This window comes from Molossus molossus, unplaced genomic scaffold (genome assembly GCF_014108415.1).
Source record: "Molossus molossus isolate mMolMol1 unplaced genomic scaffold, mMolMol1.p scaffold_m16_p_3, whole genome shotgun sequence".
NCBI lineage: Eukaryota > Metazoa > Chordata > Mammalia > Chiroptera > Molossidae > Molossus > Molossus molossus.
The window spans coordinates 73177427-73199764 of record NW_023425366.1 but is presented as its reverse complement, the minus strand read 5'-3'; the positions used below and the strand labels follow the sequence as shown (position 1 = coordinate 73199764).

The 22338-nt window shown below is 34.7% G+C and overlaps 1 protein-coding gene across 7 annotated transcripts in view; it reads right to left on the bottom strand.

The window, feature by feature from the left end:
- Window positions 1-3244: 3244 nt before the first annotated feature.
- PPIP5K2 (diphosphoinositol pentakisphosphate kinase 2) overlaps window positions 3245-22338 on the bottom strand; it is a 73810-nt gene continuing 54716 nt past the window's right edge. For 2 of the 7 annotated variants that reach the window (XM_036278997.1, XM_036278998.1), the window contains exons 23-29: window positions 19358-19525; window positions 15815-15887; window positions 14119-14238; window positions 13174-13236; window positions 9632-9772; window positions 6062-6178; window positions 3247-4057 (exon numbers count right to left, since the gene is read on the bottom strand). In XM_036278997.1, the coding sequence (XP_036134890.1) occupies window positions 3945-4057; window positions 6062-6178; window positions 9632-9772; window positions 13174-13236; window positions 14119-14238; window positions 15815-15887; window positions 19358-19525 (795 nt within the window). In that variant the 3' untranslated portion in view covers window positions 3247-3944. Of the gene's footprint in view, window positions 4058-6061; window positions 6179-9631; window positions 9773-13173; window positions 13237-14118; window positions 14239-15814; window positions 15888-17141; window positions 17316-17996; window positions 18114-19357; window positions 19526-22338 lie in introns of those variants that run through there. The other 5 variants (XM_036279003.1, XM_036279001.1, XM_036279004.1 and 2 more) reach the window with 4 other exon arrangements.

The following is a 22338-nucleotide window of genomic DNA, read 5'->3' as shown; positions in this document are numbered from 1 at the left end:
CTTGGAGTTTTTCTTACTTGCAATGAAAAGTGTTCTTTTACAAAAAGATTTTAAAAAAAGAAGTAAAAAGGCAATAAAAACAGAAGCAAAGACATATTGTATATAAACCACACTAATGTATAAAATAAGAGGGATCCTAAAATTGAATCACAAAGCAAAACCCACTATATATTAAAATGAAATACCTAAATAAAGTGACACAAATAGTATAAAAAATAAAAGGATGAAGAAAGATGTATCAGGCAATGCAAGCTAAAATAAAACATAAATCATAATTTTAATGTCTGACATTTTAAATTCCAGGGCAAATGCATCCCAGAGACAAAATAAAGATAGTTATATTGCCCAGCTGGTGTGACTCAGTGGATCGAACATTATCCCATGGACTGTGAGGTCCTGGTTCGATTCTGGTCAGGGTACATGCCCAGGTTTTGAGCTCGATCCCCAGTAGGGGGTGTGTAGGAGGCAGCCAATTGATGTTTCTCTCTCACATCAATGTTTCTCTCTCTCTAAAATCAATAAAAACATATTTTTTTAAAAAAGATAGTTATAATGAAAACGCACAATGAAAATCTAAAAGTCATGAATTCATATGCAACAGAAAACATAGCCACAAACTATATAGAAAAAAGGTAAAGCAAAAACCACAGTGAAAGAAGAAACTGAGAGAATTCCCTAAGTAGACATTTAAATTTACCTCTCTCTCAACTTAAGAAAAAGATTATAGCCTGACTGGTGTGGCTCAGTAGACTGAGCGTCACGTCACCCCATGGACAGAGAGGTCCCATTTCTGGTCAGGGCACATAGCTGGGTTGTGGGCTCAATCCCCAGTAGTAGGCGTGCAGGAGGCAGCCGATTGATGTTTCTCACATCCATATTTCTCTCTCTAAAAAAAATCAATAAAAACACATTAAAAAAAGAAAAATATTATAAAATAATCTAAATACATTTAATCGAGATATAATTTATATAGTTTAAAATAAATAGATTTCATATAGTCCTTCATTTTCTTAAAATAGAGACTGGATCTTCCACAAAAATTTGACCCATATCATGAAAACTTACATGGTACCCACGATTCTGTACAAAGGGCGAGCTACTTCTCCTTGGGAGTCCTTATCACAACGGACTCCTGCAGGAGTCAGCATTGTTCCCATGGGCAAGAATGCTGTTGTACTGGGAAAGAGAATTAGAGGAACTAGAGAGGGAACTGCTGGGCCATCACAGAAGCAATCCCAACCTGATGAAGAATAACACAGGCAATCTACACTAAGTAATTAATGAACACTGTATGTAAGCAAACTTTGATAAGCACACCAGGAAAGACCAATAACTTTCTTCCAAGTATGAACAAACAGAAGACAAAAAAGTAAAATCTTAGTTCAAACTGGCATGGAACTAGATTAAAGTGGACACACAGATCAGTCAGTAGAACCTGGAGGGAACTCGGGGTGACATTTCCCTGGTCTAAAGAGTTTTAGATATTTCTTGAACAGTTACACATTTAACTTTTCTAATTGCCATTTCTGCCCTTTTGTTCTCTGCATAGGCTAAGCACACTGCCACTGTCTCTGCCCCTTTACTGTCTCCACTTCCTGCTCGAGGAAGCCCAAGGATGTGTTCAGCACACTTTTTTCCTTAACCCAAGACTGGTATAATACTCCCCAAACATTTAATAGTAGTTGAGAAACACATTAGAACCAGACAGCAGAATCTGCCAGTGGTAGATTCAAGGGCAAAGTTAGGTCTGAGTTCAGGTATAGGGTTTTAAGGGTGAAAAATTGAAGAATGCACTGTGAAGACAAACATCCCAGGATAACGGGACAGTTCCTCAAGGTGGGTTCTCTCATCTCTTTGCTGCTTGGATGATTGATTAGGCTGCAAAAAAAAAGTATATTCTAGTATTTTACCAAGAAAAAAAACACATCTTCCAGGGTCAGAAACAAGTGAGAAGCAGATGTTTCAGTAAAACTTCCACTGAATAGTGATAGCTATATTATCTTGCTGTAACATAGAAGACTGTTTATTTTGGAAAATGATACTAAGATTTTTACAAATAAGACGGCCTACTCTACAAAGCAATATTACTGAGTTTAGTAACTGCAGTGAATTCATAGCTCTTACATAACAATGGAAAAAGTGAGTTGTACTGAAGTTTCTAGATTAATTTCTAGAAAATGTTACGATGTATATAAGAAATTTTATTTATTATATAAGATAAGCATTGTTTAATATTAAAATGATTCCCCTCATTCATACTACTTTGAAAGTTAAAAGGAAAGGGATAAAGAATATTTAGAAATAAATAATTTGCCATAAGTCACGCTCTGATTCTAGAAATAAAATATTTTAATTCAGTTCCACTTAAAAATAAAAGTAGTTTCTTTACTCCCACTATGAGCACATTAACCACATTTTCACATACAAACAACTTAGGTACATTCAACGGTTTACAAGACACATCTCCATATAATACATTTACATTCACGGGAAGTATATGCATTTACATAATTGTATATATTTGTGACTTTCACATCTCGTACCTTTTAAAACTAACATGTAATATGATTATTTTCTAAAAGTCAGTTTATATATGATGATTTCAGGTTAGGAGAGTCTCTTTTGAAGAATTTTAAAAGTTGCATTCATATGAGAATTCAATAATTTTTTAACTATAAGCTTCAAGCTAAAGCTTTAACAATTTAAGTTACCTGACTGGCAATGCATGGAATTCTTATCGGGTTGTACTGTTTGGTTTACAGTTTAAGTCATTTCAAGTGGTATATAATTAACTATTTGTGCAGAGGGGAAAAAAGCACCAAGGATAATATTGTTTCACACCACAGATGAAATCACAACACAATAATCTCAATTTCCCTTTGAAATCTAATAATTGAAAAAGCATTTATGTCAAATGCTCAATCTTTAAGTTTCCTTAGTGAGATCAACTGATACACTACAGATAGGATGGAGTAAAAACAGGTGCTATACATAATATGTACTAACTACAGAATTCAGATATTCTCATATTGATGATTTCTATTTTTGAACTGAGTTCCTTGGATTTAAAAAAACTCTGAAAATAAGTGTTACATTTATAAACTTGTCAACTATAGATCTTAAAAAAAGAAACTCTAAGGATGTCTTTCTTGCCAATTTATAAAGCAAAATTTTCCTGATGAATGAAAGCACCTTATGGTAAGAAAATATATAAAGAAAATATCTTCTACAAATTAATATACAAATTTATGTGCATAAAGGTATAGATATCCCAGCTGTGTATGTAATATTTTAAATAACACACAATAAAAAAGTTCAAAACACAGATTGAAAAAATAACCCATATCCTGTAACTCCAGTTATTAAATATTGCAGCATATATGTAATTGTAACAATTGGTGGGGGAGGATGGTGTCTAATCTAAATGGTCAATGATTTCTCTTTGGAAACGTACTTTGTAAAAGTCTCAAATGTGTAATCCTGACCATCAAATTTCAACCCAAGCTACAGGTTTCACAGCCAAGATACAATCCCATGATAATGAAAGTGTGTATGGAGGCCACTCCACAGACTGGTTGTCAAACAGCCACACTGGTGCCACACTAGTACAGGCCGGCTGGGTGTTCATGCTCCTTGTCTTTACCACAGGCACATGGTAAACATCGTATTAAGAATGACAGACCTCTATCACCCTAAGTTCTGCTACTCATAAAATGCTAATAAACATTGCTTTAAACATTTCCAGATCATGGCAAAAGTTTCTTACCTGAATATATACAAAGAATTCTATAGATTTAACATATTTTTAAATGAATACAGAGTTGTATAAGAAGAAACACAGAGTACTTGCTATGACAGTTTTTAGCCAGGATCTATCACATGTCTTTTTCTAATGGAACACATGATTTTTGTAAGTATAATGATTTCCAGCTCCTGCTAAGATTTTATTTCTTCTTCCCAGTGGTTTTTTTGAGTTCATGCATTTCTGTTTTGCTAGGTATACTCTTTTTCCGGGATGAGGTATTAGAGACAACTGCACTAGAAGGTCCGCTTGTAGCTAAACAAACAAACAAGAAAAAGAAAACTATTGCTTAGATTTTCACAAGCAATCTAAATTTAAATAACACTGCTGACAGAATAATACACTTGATATTATAATTGTAATGTAAATGAAACATTATAAACATTCAACAGATCATTTTTAACCTTTTACTTTTTAGAACTCAACACCAATACTGAAAAGTAATGTCAATGGGCTGTGTTCACAAAACACATTTCTCTTTTCACTCTACATTCTTCCTGGGGAATTAATTTATTCCATCATTTTTCACTACCATCTATTGTGCTAACAACCTTCAAATTCATACTTCTGGCCCAGGCCTTTCCCTTACCTCGAGATTTGTGTATCCTACTGGAAATCTCTATATAGATATCCGACAGGAAACATAAACTTAACATATCTAAAATTGAATTCATACCTATTTAAAAAGCTAAAAGATTAGGAAAGAACAAAATTTTTTGGCTTAAGGACTCATCCTTTACTTGCAAACCAACATCAAACCCTAATGAGTCACCAGAAAGCAATTCTAAGCTGAGTTACACTTGTATACCAACTGGTAAGCTCATGTCAGACCAATCTTCCTGCACATAGTAAGTATTAACTCTGGATACAGTATGAAGACACTGAAGAGTGAACAAAGGCAGGCATAGACTGGAAAAAAAATCAACACTTGAAAGAAGTGAACATCATGAGATGGTATGTTCCCCAAACCCACCCCCACCCTTTTTAAAGCTTTTGGCCCAAGGACAGGATCCAGTGGGCACCATGTGGAATGGCTAAAACTCCAACACAAAACCCTGTGTCACTAGCATGGAGAACCAGAAGATGAGTACTAGGACACCTACAGCTGCTGGAAAGTCAGGTGGGAAATCCCAGAGAGCCTCCAATTCTCTGTATAAACCCTGATCACATTTACGGTACGAGCAGAGTAAGCTCCAACAAGCCCAGCTAAGGCCGAAAGAGGTGAAGCGACAGTGGAACTTTCAGCCACTTCAAGGGACACAGTTTGCAATCTGAGTTCAGTCAAGGTTAACTTTGCTTAAAAACAAAACAAAAAAACCCCAACACTCTTTGGAGGAACATAACAGAAATAACAGAGTCCAAAGTTTCTACAACTTATCATTCACAATGTCTAGGGTATAATCCAACATTACTCAATATATGAAAAAACAGAAAAACATCTTTCTCCTTGAGAATGGGTCAATTCATTGAGACTAATCCTAAAGTCAGCCAGATTAATAGATAAGAACTTTAAAGCGACTATTTTAACTGTGCTCAAGAACAAAGGCAACTACGCTTATAATGAGTAAAAATATAGAAAACATCTTAAGGAAAACTATGAAGAATTAAAAAGAATGTCTAAAATTAAATAATAAATATCTGAAATAAAAATTCACTAGATGGGTTTAACAACAGAATGAAAATGACAGGTAAAAGTGAACACTGACAAGAGTTACAACACCCACCCCACCCCCCCACCAAAATAAAAACCCCTTTCACATAAAATGATTAAAATGATGCCTAAGCTCAACAGAACAGCAGAAGACAGTCCATAAATTAGTTTGAAAAAATGTATGAGTGTGAAATATATTTTATTAACAGAAGTAGGGGGAGAAGACAATTACCAGAGAAAAAATACTTATATATCAATAGGCTACAGTAAGATTTAAAAAAATACTTTTATTGATTTTTAGAGAGAAAGATGGAAAGAGAAAGAAACATTGATGTGAGAGGACATCGATGTGCTGCCTCCTGCATGCCCCCTACCAGGAATGAGCCTGCAATTCGGTCATGTGCCCTGACCAGAAATAGAACCAGCAACCCTATGGTGCATGGGATGACACCCAATCAACAGAGCCACACCAGCCAGGGCTACAGTAAAATTTTTAACGGTCAGGATCAAATAACTTCTACAGTGTAATGATCCTACTTAAAATAGATCACACAGTTAAAAAGCAAGCTAACTGCTATACGGAATCTATGATATTACACATGCCCAACCTGGTTTGCTGCTTGCTTTAGAGCTCTTTAAGGTAGCTGGTGGTGTTGGGAGGATTTTCGTAGGTGTATATGTATTTAAAGTTACTCTTCTTCTCATAGCTGGACTGGAATGTGAAGCTGAAAACAAAAAAACAAACAAACAACAACTGTGGTAATTCAGTATTTCCTGCCAATTCTATCTTTGCATTTTAGAAAATTTCTTATGCATGTTTAGTGGCCTTATGACTATACACAATAACAGGGAAAAACAGACAAGACAGGGTTTTCAGAGTAAATTCAGCAAATCCATCTTTCCTATAAAAAGTTCTCTCATGTTCTTAGCCAAACACATGTTCTGTTTGTATTGTAAACAATAGGCATTTGACAGTATTCCCCAAGGAATGGCAATAAGAATACAGTAACAGACAATTTTATCCTGCCCGGATAGAAACTCAGATTCTTACGGGATGACAGAAAGCTGACAGTACAGTTTTACTGCCTGGTAACATAAGACAGAGGCCCAAACTGTTTTTCTCTCAAAAACATCGAGATTCAGGGATAGTTCATCTATAAATACAATGGTTTAAACTATCATATTTAAGAACAAACTAACTAGATTACAAGTAATTAAATAAATTACATTGTCGTCCTATATTACCCAGCTAAGATTTATCTTCATGCAAAGGAATTTTAAAGATTTTTTCCCTCTCTCTGAGCAAGGTAGGAAGATTGAGAGAAGTGAAAAAGAAAAGAAAAAGAAAAGTAGAGATAATTCTTAGGTATGCAGCCTTCTGAGGAAGAACAGGCCAGAGTTGGGAAATAATTGTTGGCATGAGCTTGTGGTTTTGTAAATAAAGAGAGGTGAGGAGTTAAACTGAGGGAAAAAAAAAAAGATTTGCTAATAACTATGTATGGTGCCAGGTGGGTACTGGATATATCGGGGGGAACATCTGTGAAGTATATGCCTGTCTAACCACTATGCTGCACACCTGAAACTAATACAAAATAATATTGAATGTAAACTCTAAATGAAAAATAAAACAAACAAAAAAGATTTTACTTTTTTTCCAATTTTGGGGGGAGGACCTGATTGCAGTGAACAGTGTATATCTAAAAAATCAGTATGCGGGTGAATTTTGACAAAAGTGCCTTTGGTGGTTGATACTTACCCTGGATGAATATAAATTTCAGTGGCAGAAGGTCAAAGTAGTCAATAATGAAATAATATACAAGTGACCCCAAAGTCCCTGACACATCATATAAAGCACTACACCGCTGCTCAGCTCCTTCTGCATCCCCTTTTACCCTACTGTGTTCACTCCCATCTCTAACGTATCCCGTTGGTATTCCCACACCGTTTCCCTCGGTCTGATACTGTCAGAACCTCATCACAAGCCGTCTACTAGTTACCACAAATTTAATTTTGTCCTGAGTGAGGAAAAAATCTTTTGTAATGACAGAAGATTAATAATTTTTTTTCTGTTACACCAATATATATAGTTCTATATTATGATGCTACATACTTGACAAGTAAGGGAATTAGGCATAAGTAATGTAAATACTGGGTAGGGCAAAATAGGTTTACAGTTGTGAGTACATAAAACACAGTTTATTCATGAATCATTTATTAATTATTGTATTATTTTCCATACGAACAACTGTAAACCTACTTTGACCCACTCCTGTATACTGTGATTACTAAACATTAATTCCGCAGTTACATTATAAAATACAAGATTCAGATACTTCTATCATAATTTGCATCCTATTTCAATATTCAAAAAGAATAAAAGAACCCATACATTTGAGAAAACCTAGGTTTTAGTCTTCCTTGATTACTAACTAGTTGATTTCCTCAATAGTGTCATTTGAAGTTTCTTTTTAAACAGTAATCTTTTCTCAAATAAAACGTTAAATAAAATGGATCCAAGCCAATACTCTGGTTGGAGCAGCCCCGACAGACACATTCAGCACCCTTCTCTTTCTTCTGGAGCTTCCAAAACCTCTTGGGAGTAGGATGAAGACCAATGAACCAGATTAATTCTAAGGTTCACCCAATTCTATGAACTGCATTAGCAATATTTAAAGTGATGGCATGAAAATTTAAGAGAGCCAGGTAGGTCGTGGTACAACTTCTAATCATGATATAGAAGAGAATTTATTAGAACTGGAAAAGGAATTTAATATTCTTCATTTCACTTATTTACCTCAATATACACTCTGATGAACTGAATTCACTAACCACAAGTAAAAACCATCATAAAATTACAGCCACACAGAATAAACCTTCAAAAATGACCTTTTTATAAAGATTCCACCAAAATTCTCTTTCCAAAACAAACACATTATTACTGCTGCTATTACCTTTAAATCATTCCTTGAAAATCTTCTAAATTCTAAATAGTTTTGATGTATACTCTAGGTTCATATATTCCATATGCAAAATTTGAAATTAAAGCCTACTTCCCTAAAATAATTCCTAAAGTGAAATATTTTAGAACATTCACACCACACTGTTTCAATGAAAGATTGAAAGTTGACCTCTACCATCAGAAGTGGAAGAGAAGGGAGAGGCTGCTGTACTGCAGGGTCGCGGGGGCACCATCTGGATAGAACACAGTTCTCTCGCACAGTACATGTGGCCCAGGAAAGGAAGGAGATTAACAGCAAGACATGAGAGTGGCTTCCATTCCAAGACCCCGTTTCATTCTTTGGAGAAACATATTTATAGCATTCTCCTTACAAAAAGGAATACGGCATACACAGAACGTCTGTAGCTTTTCAAAGACATGACTAGAACCAGCAAGGTTCTTAACTGAAGCAGAGCACTCTCTCCCAAACTCATGCTTCCTACACTGAAGATTCCAACGTGTGAAGGATCCCAGCTCAGCTGACTTCTCACGCCTACAACGGAGGCCCTGAACATTTCCCAAAATGATGTTCCTCAGAAGAGCACTGCATGATGTTTAAATGAATTACAAAAGAAACGTTTCCTCAAAAACTAAGTTTTGGAAATTCAGGGTACACAGGTTTCCTTACAGAAGAACCTTAGCTGATGCAACTATACCTCTTTTAAGGGAGGTAGGATATAATACACAGTTCCCTTTTTATCACACAAACTAACCTCTTCAAAATATTTTCTGAAGAACACAATTTGAAAAAATGTCTTAATTTTCTCTTTAGTCAAAAGCTCTGTCTGAATCCATCTGAGTACTTACCAAAGTGGTGAGGTGACTAGGCATGTATGCATGTGCAGGTTAATGTAGACTGAAATTTTACAATTTTTAAATTTATAAAATGACATACAATAGGGATGAAAAAAATAAAAAGACCAGAGTCTATATTACGTTGATATCTATTGCTGGGTTTTGGATATTTTTCCCTTTTTGTAAAGGAAAAAAAAAAGTTTTGAGTGGAGTAAAAAATGTGGTACATTACATATTACAACAAAGACTTCTAAATTATGTTCCTTTATACCCCTCTCCCTCCTAAAATTCTATTCACTACTAATACTTGAGTTTATGTTTTTGTAACTATTTTTATATTCAGATTATCTACATCCCCCAAATAAAATAATAATAATTTTCCTACAAATTTCAGGGGTCGTCTGTGGAACTTCACTTGATGGAGAAGCAACAGAAGCAAGAAATTCATCCACCTGCTTTAAAGACAGGGCATTGTGAAGAGTTTCTAGAGGACAAATAGACGGCACCATGGAATACAATTCAAAGCCTAGAAAACAAAAACAAAAACAAAAGTTGGATACTGAAAAAAAAATCAGTAATTAAAAAGGAAGCAGAACACTGCTTAGAACTGGACAGTTCGGTCTTTTCAGTCTGTCACATGCAACCACACGGGATCTCGGAAGTCATGACACCAGATGCTATGCGATATAGGGTTGGAACAAGGTGTGACAGAGATTTCACTTTAAAGTAATCACATAGTACAGCATGCACACAATTCATCCTATATTTTCATAAAATCCAAAAATAATACTTAGGAAGAAAACCTGGGGGGAAAAAACAAATACACTTTTTCAGTTTTTAATGTTTTAAAAGCAGGTCTATTTGAGAGGCGAATAAGCTGATGTCATGATGGGTCCCTGATGCCAGGAGTTTAAGGCAACTTTTTGTTAAAAAACAATTATGTAATTACTTGCCAAGAGAGAGTTTATATACTTTTCTAGTCTTATCAAGGCCAATAATACTCTCTAATGTGACCCCAAAAGAACATTCATTTATTTATGCTGAAATTAAAATTCCAAAACATATTTCACCTATCTTGAATGAATTAACAATCATTCTTTTATTAGAAATTGCTAGCTGGGTAAAGTTAGGTCAAATAAAAAGCAATACAAAATACATATATGTTTGCATTCAACAATGGCACAGAAATACAAAAATTTCAAGAAACAAACCATGCAGATTTGTGTTAATACCATCAGTGAAACAAAAATGTTTAAATATACATTTTTCTTTTAAAACAAATAGATATAGGTTATTTGCTTTCTATAAAAATGTCGTTTATACTATCTTCAACTGAATAGCTTTTAAAATTGCTTTCATATACAACAAAAATAACAGGTCTTTCTGTATCTACTCTTTCAAAAATACAGATTTTCCTACAAAGAAGATGTTTTTGATATTTAAAGTTTTACATAAAGTTTAATGTTATTAATTAAAAAGTAAATATTAAACTCAAATGGACTACAAAACTGTCTGCTTCAATAGGCATGTGCTCATTTTAACACTGACATATTCATTTAATTATGGAAGAAAATACTGACCCCAGACCTGCTTAATTCTTAGCTGGAATAGGAAAACTTTGGTTAAAAAGAATTTAATCTTCCAATGAAAATAGCCAAAGGATTTACAAAACCGATATGTTTGATTTTCAGGTGCAAATCAAAGCATGAAAGAATGTACATATACCACCATCAACTATACAAAACTACCATCAACTATATTACCATAATAGCAGCTAAAGCACCTAAATTAAGCACTAGAGAAATTAGGTTTACACAAATACTACATTTTTTAAAGTATAAGATTCATGCAAATAAGCGCAAACCCTTTCTTTGCAGTGCTCTAATATTAGCAATGTGGTTTTTTTAATCTTTCCTTAGAATGTTTTAAGCCTTCCATAACAACCATTTTCCTGCATTACGACAATCGAGTTCTTTTGGACAGCATCCCCCCACCCCATTTATCTCCAGTAAACATTTCCTTTAATGCACAATGAAAGGGTTAGCGCAGCAATATACAAAGCCACCCTGCTGCCATGTTTAGAAGCTATGAAAACATACCACTGAAGCCTAGCAATTCCACAGAGGAAACGAACCAGCACCTATAGAGGTATAGGTGTTCTGCACAGAGGCCCAGAAAATAAGGTAAAGTGCTTTCAGAAGATAACTTGTTTCACCACGTTCCTTGAACTAAAGATGAAGGCAGGGGTAAGTCCATGGTATGTATTAAGATGGAAATAACATGAAAGTTAGCAAGAATAAAAAATGAAAGAGTCAAATGACAATTCATAGGACAGATAACACAACACAGCATAAAAAAAGGAAAAAAGACCCAAAAGAAATAATTCTAGAGTTGAACAGAATGCATTTTATATGCATTAAGTCTCACAATGTGTGGAATGTTCACATTCTTTAAAAGCCTAAACAAAAGAAGTATAAAATTATTTTATTTTCTGTTAAATTTAACAAAAGTACTTTTATAAAGCTTCAGCAAACACAGATTTCTCCTATATAAAACTTGGAATACTGGCTGTGAACACAAGTATTCTGCACAAAAACTATATTCAGTCTTAAACCTGCAACGTCTCTTCTTAGAATTTTGTGACTTCTCTTTTTCTTGTGACTTCGGTTCTTTTGCATGCGGGTTCTTTAGAAGTTGCAGTTGTATCAAATAAGGATCTTTTTCTTCAAAAAGTAGCATTTAGACAGCTACAATTGAGGGAAAGCACATTAAGCTTTAAGGCTAAATTTTCATTTGTTGAGGATGAGATCTTACACCACCCTTCAGGAAGTAATAGTGCACTGTTATTTAGGTATGCTGTTAAAGGATCTAGAAGGGGAGAATGATTATAAACTTGTGTTCAATCCTGTAGTTTCACAGTTTTTGAAAGATCTGACTTGAATTTTTGAAAGACTTATTTGCAGTTAAAAAGAAAAAAAGTTCCAGGAATAAAAATACCTTTATTCTGGATAACAGCAAAAACCTGTATGTTTTCTTTTAAATGATTTAATCCTGAATTATTTCAAAATGATCAGTAAACATTCCCTCTTGCCCCACAAGAACAAGCTCTATGTAAAAAAGCTGTAACAGTGTAATGATTCAGTAGATAAATAATGTTCACAAAACACTTTCCTGTTCAGCCTCAAAAACTCAATTTAATTGAATTGACTTTCCAGAGTCAATTAGTCTTTTTAAGCTTAGTCTTCTTCCTATCAGTGGTTCTCCAAATTTTAACAAAAAGCAGTGGTGCCAAAAGGAATTGGTTGCTTGACAACAGCAAACCATATTGCTACGTGAGGACAAAGTGAATGCTGGATGAGACTGAAGGAGTGCTCTAGACCAAGTTGGGTTTTGCTTTAGACAAAGAGCCAGAGATAAATGATGCTAAACAGTGAAATCTGTATCCCTTGGTTCCTAAGAACTTCTCAAAGATACATCTCATTTGGCGATTTGCTGAGTGTGGCTCTGTATTTCTGTTAAATAGCTCAATAAAACAACCATGTGATCAGAAAAGAAATTAGGAACAATAAAAAAAAAACCATTAAAATTATTATGAATAAAGAATACTAATTTTTTTTTTTAATTGTGTAGGCTGATCACTTTAGAAATTAGAAGGAATTTTCAGAAATTTTAATTTAGTATTAAGACTCATCATCATTGTGTTCATTTAAAAGTTTGATGAGTAGTGTTAATTACTGTGTATATTACAGCTGAAAAAGGGAGCCAGACAGTATCAATCCTTTGGGTGAATTGTAAGCTGGAATTGTACGCCAATTGAAATTAAGGATGAAGAAATGAATGATACTGTTTATCCCAAATTTTGAAATAAAAGAAAAATAAAAAAAGAACGAAGCGGGGAGTATCTTTTAAAATAAAAGCAAAACGTACCATTGGTTGGGTGTCGAGCAAATGAGATAGAAAACCTTTTAACAGCAGTACCGCGTGTGGCGTCTGAGAAAGAGAAAAACAGGTACCTGAAATTCGTAACAGCTACCAAAAGAAGGACACTTAAAAAAAGGGGAAAAACAAATATATAAGGAGGTTAGTATTAAGTGACATGCAGAAGGGACAATGAGAGAAGGTAATAAGCCAAACACTAGTTAAAAGAAGTAAAATGGCTTGATGATAGAGGCAAAGTATTTAATGAAATATACAAAAGAAAGAAAAGCAGGATGAGCTGGCAATTCTGAAAAATCCATGTGTTTCTTACTAAAGTAAATTTGTGGATGCATAAGAAAATGTTTTAAATAAAGCTAACCCTGAAAAGAATAATTAACAAAAGGGACAACTTTCCATGAGCCTCATGTAACTGAAAAAATAAAAACAAAACTCACATTCTAAATACTAAAACTTAAGGTATATTAACAGTAGTGAGAGATCTCCTTCAACTAGGGATTCTAAAATACTCTCATCCTATGTTTATTTTTATAAATATTGCCAATATGATGTTTTCTTCTATTGATTAGATCAATATCAATAAGTAAAATAAGGATTAACAGTGAACAAAGTTAAAAAAACAAAGAAAGATTTATTCTTTATAATATGGCTTATCAACTATCTAAAAGAATAATTAATACACATGATGCAACTCTAAATTTCACATTTCAACAAATTACTCTTTGAACAAGTAAGTCAGTCTAACTATAATTAACTGATGAAACATGGGTCCAAGTTGTGGGTAATAAGAGAGCACTGATAGTCATTGAGGCATAGGATGCTAGGATTCCACTTGATTCAGTCAATGGCCTTAGGTTTGCCTTTGTGAAATACTGTATCCTCATGGGTGTGTGCGTGGGTGTAGGTATGAATCTGTGTGTGCATGTGTGCACATACCATCTATGCAGCCAGAAGAGGTCAGCTTTTTACGATGAGTACGAGCATAATCCTGTAGGTTAGGTGCGCTTGAAGAACCCCCGAGCACCGAGGTGCTAAACAGGCCCGCACAGTGAGACCCTGATGGGAGTTAGAGAAAATACATACAACAACGGGTGTTCTTCCATTCACATTGGGAATTCATGCAGCATGCAATAACATGGCTCTTACCATACATATTTGGCAGTGCCTTCAATAGGCTCACAATTCACTTGTAATGTCAACTTTAATACAGTCAAACCACTATTTATCATATTGTACAAATGAGTGTATTTAACACTGGACAAAATGTTGTCTTCGAGGAAAATAATATGCCCATACAATAATTAGATATATACATATTAAGAGTATTAAAAACACTATCATAAAAATTAATTTAGGATTATAAAAAATTCTGTCAATCAATTTGTATGAGTAGGCCATAGTCCTTCCTAGCCAGATTAAGTCATATTAAATCAATATTTTTGGATGTATATGTGTGAATAAAGAATCTTTTCTAATGCCCCATGAATTTAAAATTATCAATATTTGTTATTAAATAAAGCAAAGCAAAGCTTACTTATTCGTGAGAAGATCAGGTAAAAAAACAATTCCTTTTAGGTCATCCAGGCCTAAATCAGTTTAAATTGTAATACTTAAATGACTTATAATCTTTAATAAGAACCCAATGAAACACATTATTAGCAAATAAAACACAGCCAGTATAAATTGATGCTTAATTTGTAGAAAAAGTCTTTACACCCAAGCAAAACTTTTTACCACTGGGTAAGGATTAAGTAAAGTTCTATCTAATACAGTATAATACAAAAAAGAAGGAGAAATATATATATATTTCTGACAAGGTACTATGGGAATAGTAAAAGATAGCAACATGAGCTATAATTATAGTAACATTAGCTATAATTAACTAAAGAAAGATCTTCAAGTAGGTAGGCATCAACAGACAGCTAATATACTCAGTATAGAGATCACAGTACATACATGATTGAAACTTTATGCTTTTATTAAACCTATTTAGACAGCTATTTACATAAAATAATATGCCATAACCTCATATAATTTATCAACAATGAGCTTAAAACCAAGTAAGTTTAGACAGGTCTTTTTTAATGTTGCTTTGCTTGAGTGTTAGCAAAGACCCAATAGTGTTCTATAGGTTAATGAGTAACCCTGCCAACTGTGCATTGGTTTTGCTTTGGTTTTCCATAATCAAAAGGAAAATTAATAATCCCAGATAGGGTCTGAAACACGCCCTACTTAATTTTTTTAAATCAGAAAAGAAGGTTATTTTTGTACGTAATAGCATATTTCCATCTTTATCAACTGGAAAAATAAAGTTTCCTTCCTAAACTGAGACTTGTTATGATTTTAACTTATAGAATACAAGATTAAAAACTAGCATTGGCATTTGGACTAAGTAGTATATATTGTGGGCATTCAAAAGGGATATAAAACAAAAGTAAAGGCTATTTCTTATTTATTTATCAAAACTCTGTTGTATATTTTGAGTTGTACAACTCAACATTTCTGAATTAGTATACAATTAAAACAAAAACTAAAGCATAGCATTTGGTCATGCTTTCACCACTGAAGAGTTTTACATATGTGCAAAATAGTGAGTTTAAGGCTTGGAATACAATTTTTTTAGACCACATACCTACAGTGGGGTTCTGCTTCTGTTCCACAAGAGTTCTTGGTGTTCGCAGGTAATTAGCATTTTCAGATACAACCTGCACAAGGAAAGCAAAACAAATGAGGTAAACAGTAAGATAAATTCAGAAGTCCATATTTCATTTGCAGCCTGTTCCAGACAGACAAAGGTTAATAAGCTGTATGATAAATATTAGTAGAAATACATAGAACATGAAAGATCATGCAAGATCCCCTTCTCAAGGGAGTCCATTTCATGAGATCCTTGCAATGAAGTGGTGAGAAGCAGGCATTCAAGAATGAAATATCACGTATGAAGCAAGACAGATGAAAAGAAACAATTCATAGATTGATATAATTTCACTTTCTCTTAAAAGAAGCCAAATGCCCACTCTTAAACAGCTCCTGTATTTGAAGGGGGGAAAAACAATCACAAACAAAAGAAAAGACAGACAGAGACTGTTGAGATCACCATACAATTACTGATCCATGCACGGGCTTTATCAGAGTAACCTTTAAATATCCACAGCCTTAATGGATACCATAATCCCTTTTCCTATAATCAAAAGCATTATATTTCCAAAAGGAAATTGCTGAAGTTCTCAGAAAAGTCATGTGTAACAGACAGACTTTCTGTTGTTAAAAAAAAAAACAGAACAAAAAACTTTTAAAATTTCCAAATGTCATCACAGAAAGTCCTTCAGAAGTCATTTTATTTGACCCATATTGTTGATGGGCAGATATACATTGCTCCCTATCTTAAAGAGAGCATTAAAATATTATATAACCAAAAAACCCCCAATGTATGTATCCCTTCAATTAGATACTTCAAGACAATGGAATAACGAGGGAGAGAATGATCAGTATTAGATGTATCCTGCTAATTAACACAGGGCCACATAAATTATGATATTTTAAAAATGTTCAATTCTCAGCAAATTCCAAGTAGAATCTAATTTTTCAACTGTGGGGGGAAAGTTCTTTTTCTTACCATTGAATTAGGTAATTTTAATTCTGAATGTTTTAAAGAATAATTAAGTCAAAGAAAGATTTCTTTTAAAAAAGTTTTACTAACAAAGTACTAGGAGTGTAAATTTATTGATTAATTTTTAAGTCCTGAATATTTAAATAAAAATGATAAACACATGCAATGTAAGTGATTTCTTTCCCTCAAATATTGTTAGATATCACAAGCATTTTAAAATAAACTCAAAATTAAAAAACAGAAGGATTTATCTGAGGTAAAATATAAGGGATTAGATGTCCTCAAAGATAGCTGTTTGTTGCTCTGAATGCAGGGAGGAAAAATGTTTAATGAAGTAAAGTTTAAAAACCTGTTGCCATGAGCCAAAAATACTGGATGTGAAAGCCAATGATTTGGGGGAGACAGGGGAAGAAGTGATTTGTTCCCCTGATCTGCGTCTTCGACGCCCAGTACCCACACCACTGGTATAATGCAGCCAGGTACCAGTACCCTCTGGGCTAGACACACTCAGGGGGCTCTCTTCCTGGAAGTGAGAAAGGGGGCATAAAAAAAAAAAAAAAAAAAAAAAAAAGCAGAGCATGCAAAGTTAGATACAACAGAGCCAATGACCAGAAAGAAAAAAAAATACAGTTTGTTCGCATTTGCTTATCAATTTTTAAAAAAAACTATTTAACAGTAATTTGGGAGCCAAATATTTCATTATTTAAGAAACTGACAGGACTGATATAAATCTAATTGTATGTGATAACAATTATGAGAATTACCTTATTATCTAAATATACAAAATATATTTATACTGCTTAATACTTTTCCCTTCCCTCTTAAAACTGGAGAGATTTAATAATTTTTATCTTAGCAATTTAAAAAATATGAAAGTATTCTGCTTAATTTTAGATATTCAGGAGGTTTTGTGCTAAGTTGGGTAAAGTTTCCAACCCAAAGCATGAAAGAATCATGCAAAGGGTGAAAGATATTTCAATGTATATCATGTAGAAAAGAAAATCTGTCTGCCAGACACTAAAAAAAAATTAACCATAAGATAGATTCAAATGGTACTTGTTTACACTTTCAAGCTATCTATTTGTTTACACCCTCCAAAGGTTATTTATAGAGTACAGTAGGCAAAACATGCAGCAAACATTCTCATTTTACATGTTTGCATGTTCAGGTTTCAGACAGTGAGGACAGAGTAAAATCTACTTGCACAAAATGAAGAGAATAGTCTTTTTCTCTGTGTGTCTTTTGGAAGTACAAACTTCTGATATCCATGCAGATGGCAGACGCTGGAAAGAGTCTTCAAGGTTTTACTTGAATAATTTACCTTATAGAAGTAAAAGTTTAGCATGGCATAGAAATAATCTCTTGAAAGCAACTATTTAAAAATATTTCTAAATGTATTCTGTGTTTTAAGAGTTAGCAAAGGGCAGTGATTTTGCTGAAGATTTTACAAATAAAGACGAGTTGCAAAATGATGGCTGTATCAGTGTTACAGGCATTTTGGAGTGCAGAAGATTGGCGAAATTCTGAACAACCCGATTAACTGCAGATTGCTCTGTTCAACATCAAAATCACTGCCCTTACATGGTTGTTTAGGTTATTTTCTGAAATTAAAGATACCTAAAGATAACCCCAGGTTTCATAGTTTTTAATTAAGCTATAATAGAACTAATAACCCATGTCCTACAATTGTTAAATCATCCTCTGTTATGATGAACTTAAATCACATTTTTGGGAACCCTAATTAGTACACTATTTCCATTATAAAATGACAACAATTTATTGTGTTGATGGTTATTTTTTTCTATACATAATTGTCAAATTGAGGCACATATATATTGAAACCTAAGAATCATAAAGCACTTATGTTTGTATAATTCAGGGCCATAGAAATTAGCATAATTCTCTTTTGTTGTTTATATTCTTATTCACCAACTGCTAGATGACGTTACAGTCTTAAGAATTGGCATATTTAATTAGCAACAGAATATATTTTCTTACTTAAAAGTTGATGGTTCTTCTGTTTTAAAATTAAATTCTTGCTTTATACTTATACTCAAGCATTTAGAAAACAGTTGTAAGCACTGATCTCAATCAATTATGTCCTGCTCCAATAAAGGTATTTAAAGTATAAAAATGTATACAGATATTAAAGATTTACTTAACAAGCTTCATTCCAACTGTTCAACTTTTCTTTTAAATGTTATTTTAGTAGCTATTTAAATGTTATTTTATTAGTGAGCATAACAATTAGAGTTAGTTATTTAATTGTAGATCTTAATATAAAGGTAAACTTTTCAACTATATCATCAAATCTTCAAATTCCTTTAATGATTTTTGCAATCAATCTAACAATTTAAAATGTCATATCTTAAGCTACAGTGTAACTGTAATCAGTTGTTGCTAAAGCACCTCCAGCAATTCCTTTTTACTTTTAACCAAAAATTATTCCTGACCCATTATTACAAAATTATGTCCTGTTCCATAATTAAAGCTGTATTTTCTTTTCTGTTTTATTAAAATATAGTTAGTTCACTTTATGAAACATGCTCTGACACATGCACTTACTTCGTTTGTAGCCATCTTCCTAGATCTTGGAAGTGGAGACTTCCTGTGTATATGAATTGGCTCTGATACCATAGGTTTGAACAATAGCACACCTCGATCAACCTCATCTTTTTTAGAAGTATGTGGTTCATCATCACTATCCATTTTAAAAGATCGCCTGCCTTCATTCTGTGGGAAAAGAATACAACATATAAAAGTCAGATAAAACAACAATCTCTTCTGATGAACAAATTGAACCAACAATTGGTATTGCCACTTAAAATACATATATGGGTTTGTTTTTTCAAGTGAATTAATAGTAATTAAATTCTTACAACAGCCTGGAATTATTCTGGGTATTGTGAGACAGATGACAGAGTTCCTGACTTTAAGAAATACATATACTCGCCCTGGCTGGTTTGGCTCAGTGGTTAGAGCGTCAGCCTGCGGTCCAGAGAGACCCGGGTTCGGTTCCCGATAAGGGAGCATGCCTCGGTTGCAGTCTGTCCCAGGCTCTGGTTGGTCGGGCGGGTAGACAGTCACTCGATGTGTCCCTTTCACATTGATGTTTCTCTCTCTCTCCCCCTCCCACTCTTTCTGAACAAAAAATGTCCTCAGGTGAGGATTAAAAAAAAAGAAATAGATGCACTCTATGGAGAAATTAATCAATACCAAAGCCATATAAAAAATTGCGTAATTAAATTGCATCAAATGCTAAAATAAATAAACAATAATAACAAATACAGTAAAAAAGAGTAGAGATCAATTTTGTTATATAGGAATGGCATCAACCGAAGCATAAACTAAACTGCATCTGAATTTATAAATTTTAGAATACTTAAATTCTATTCCTTTTATGTCCAACTAATGTGATGATTGCATACATGAATAACAATCATTTGATGACTCACTAAATATTTACTGAATGGTACCATGCACCAGGATACAGATGAATAAGATACAGTCCCAGATTGCAAGAATTTCACAGTATATAGTATAGAAGACAGATAAGTTAAAAAATTTATGCCAAATATTCATCTATAATATAAAGGGTAAATTGACGTAGTTATACAGTAAAACACATATTTTAAGTCAATAAGACTGGACAAACTATTACTATAAATTACATCAATGAGTCTCATAAACATAAAGTTAGATAGACAAAAGCTAAGCAGAAATACATAAAACCCTCATCAAACTAAGTGGTATAGAAAATAAAGAGGAACTTCTTTAACTGGATAAAAGATATCTAAAAACCTGAAGCAGGACTTCCGGTCAAGATGGTGGCGTAGGTAAACGCGGTATCGCGTCCTCCCACAACCACATCAAAGTTACAACTAAAATACAGAACAACCATCATTCAAAACCGCCTGAAATCAAGCTGAATGGAAGTCCTACAACTACGGAATTAAAAAAGCAGCTACATCCAGACTGGTAGGAGGGGCGGCGGCTCCATGGTGGCGCGAAGGGCTGGTCCCACACCCAAGCGTGGTGGATAAAAATCAGGAGGCTCCCGCGGCTGGGAAGGTCCTTCCTGAGGACTGAGGGGTCCCCGTCCCACACCAGGTGCCCCGCTCAGGGTTCCAGTGCCAGGAAGAGAATCCCCATAACTTCTGGCTGGAAAAACCAGCAGGAACTGAGGCTCAGGGAGGCTGAGGCGGCTGGAGCCCCAGGCAGCTCCCTAAGAGGCCCGCCCCGGACTTATCGGACTCTCTCCCTCTAAGCTCGGAGGGGAGGCAGCTTGAGGGGCACCAGAGACGTACAGGGAAGAACTGAGCTGTTTGGCACTGGAACGAGGGCTGGAGAGGGGGCTTTCTTAGGGACAAACGTGCTGTCAGAGGCCTTTGTTCCTTTGGTGAGCCCTTCCTGGGGGCAGCAGACAGTCTCCATATCTGGGACCCCAGCAACCCGGCTCACACTGGTAGCCCCGCCCTGCTGACTCCCTGAGGCCCTGCTCCGCCCCACCCAACTTTCAAGACCACCCAAGCTGTTGCCATAGGATTGGCCGGTCTTGGATCCTGCTTCAGGTTTTTCCTAAATTCTTTCAAAGGAGCAGCATCTGATCTCAGTGAGCCCCATACCTCTCATTAAGTAATACACTGAAACAAACACAGGGAGGCAGCCAAAATGAGGAGACAAAGAAACAGGTCCCAAATGAAAGAACAGAACAAAACCCCAATAAAAGAACTAAGTGAAATGGAGATAAGCAACCTAACAGATACTGAGTTCAGAATACTGCTTATAAGGATGCTCAATGAACTTAGTGAGAACCTCAGTGAACTTAGGGAGGGCCTCAAGAGCATTAAAAAAGACCAGTTAGAAATCATGGATACACAGTTAGAATTGAAGGAGGCATTAACTGAAATAAAGAATAATTTACACAGCTTCAATAATAGAGTACGTAAATCCAAGGCGCAAACCATTGATTTGGAATATAAGGAAGCAAAAAATGTCCAATCAGAACAGCAAAAAGAAAAAAGAATCCAAAAAAATGAGGATAGTGTAAGGAGCCTCTGGGACAACTTCAAGCGTGCCAACATTCGCATCTTGGGGGTGCCGGAAGGAGAAGAGAGAGAACAAGAAATCGAAAACCTGTTTGAAACAATAATGGCAGAAAACTTTCCTAACTTGGTGAAGGAAACAGACATACAAGTCCAGGAAGCACAGAGAGTCCCAAACAAGATGAACCCCAAGAGGCCCACACCAAGACACATCATCATCAAAATGCAAAAGGTTCAAGACAAAGAGAGAATCTTAAAAGCAGCAAGAGAAAGGCAGCTAATTACCTACAAGGGGGTTCCCATTAGGCTGTCAGCTGATTTCTCAAAAGAAACTTTGCAGGCCAGAAGGGGGTGGCAAGAAATATTCAGAGTGATGAAAACCAAGAACCTACAACCAAAATTACTGTATCCTGCAAAGCTGTCATTTAGAATCGATGGACATATAAAAACTTTCCCAGACAAGAAAAAGTTAAAGGAGTTCATCACCACCAAACCATTATT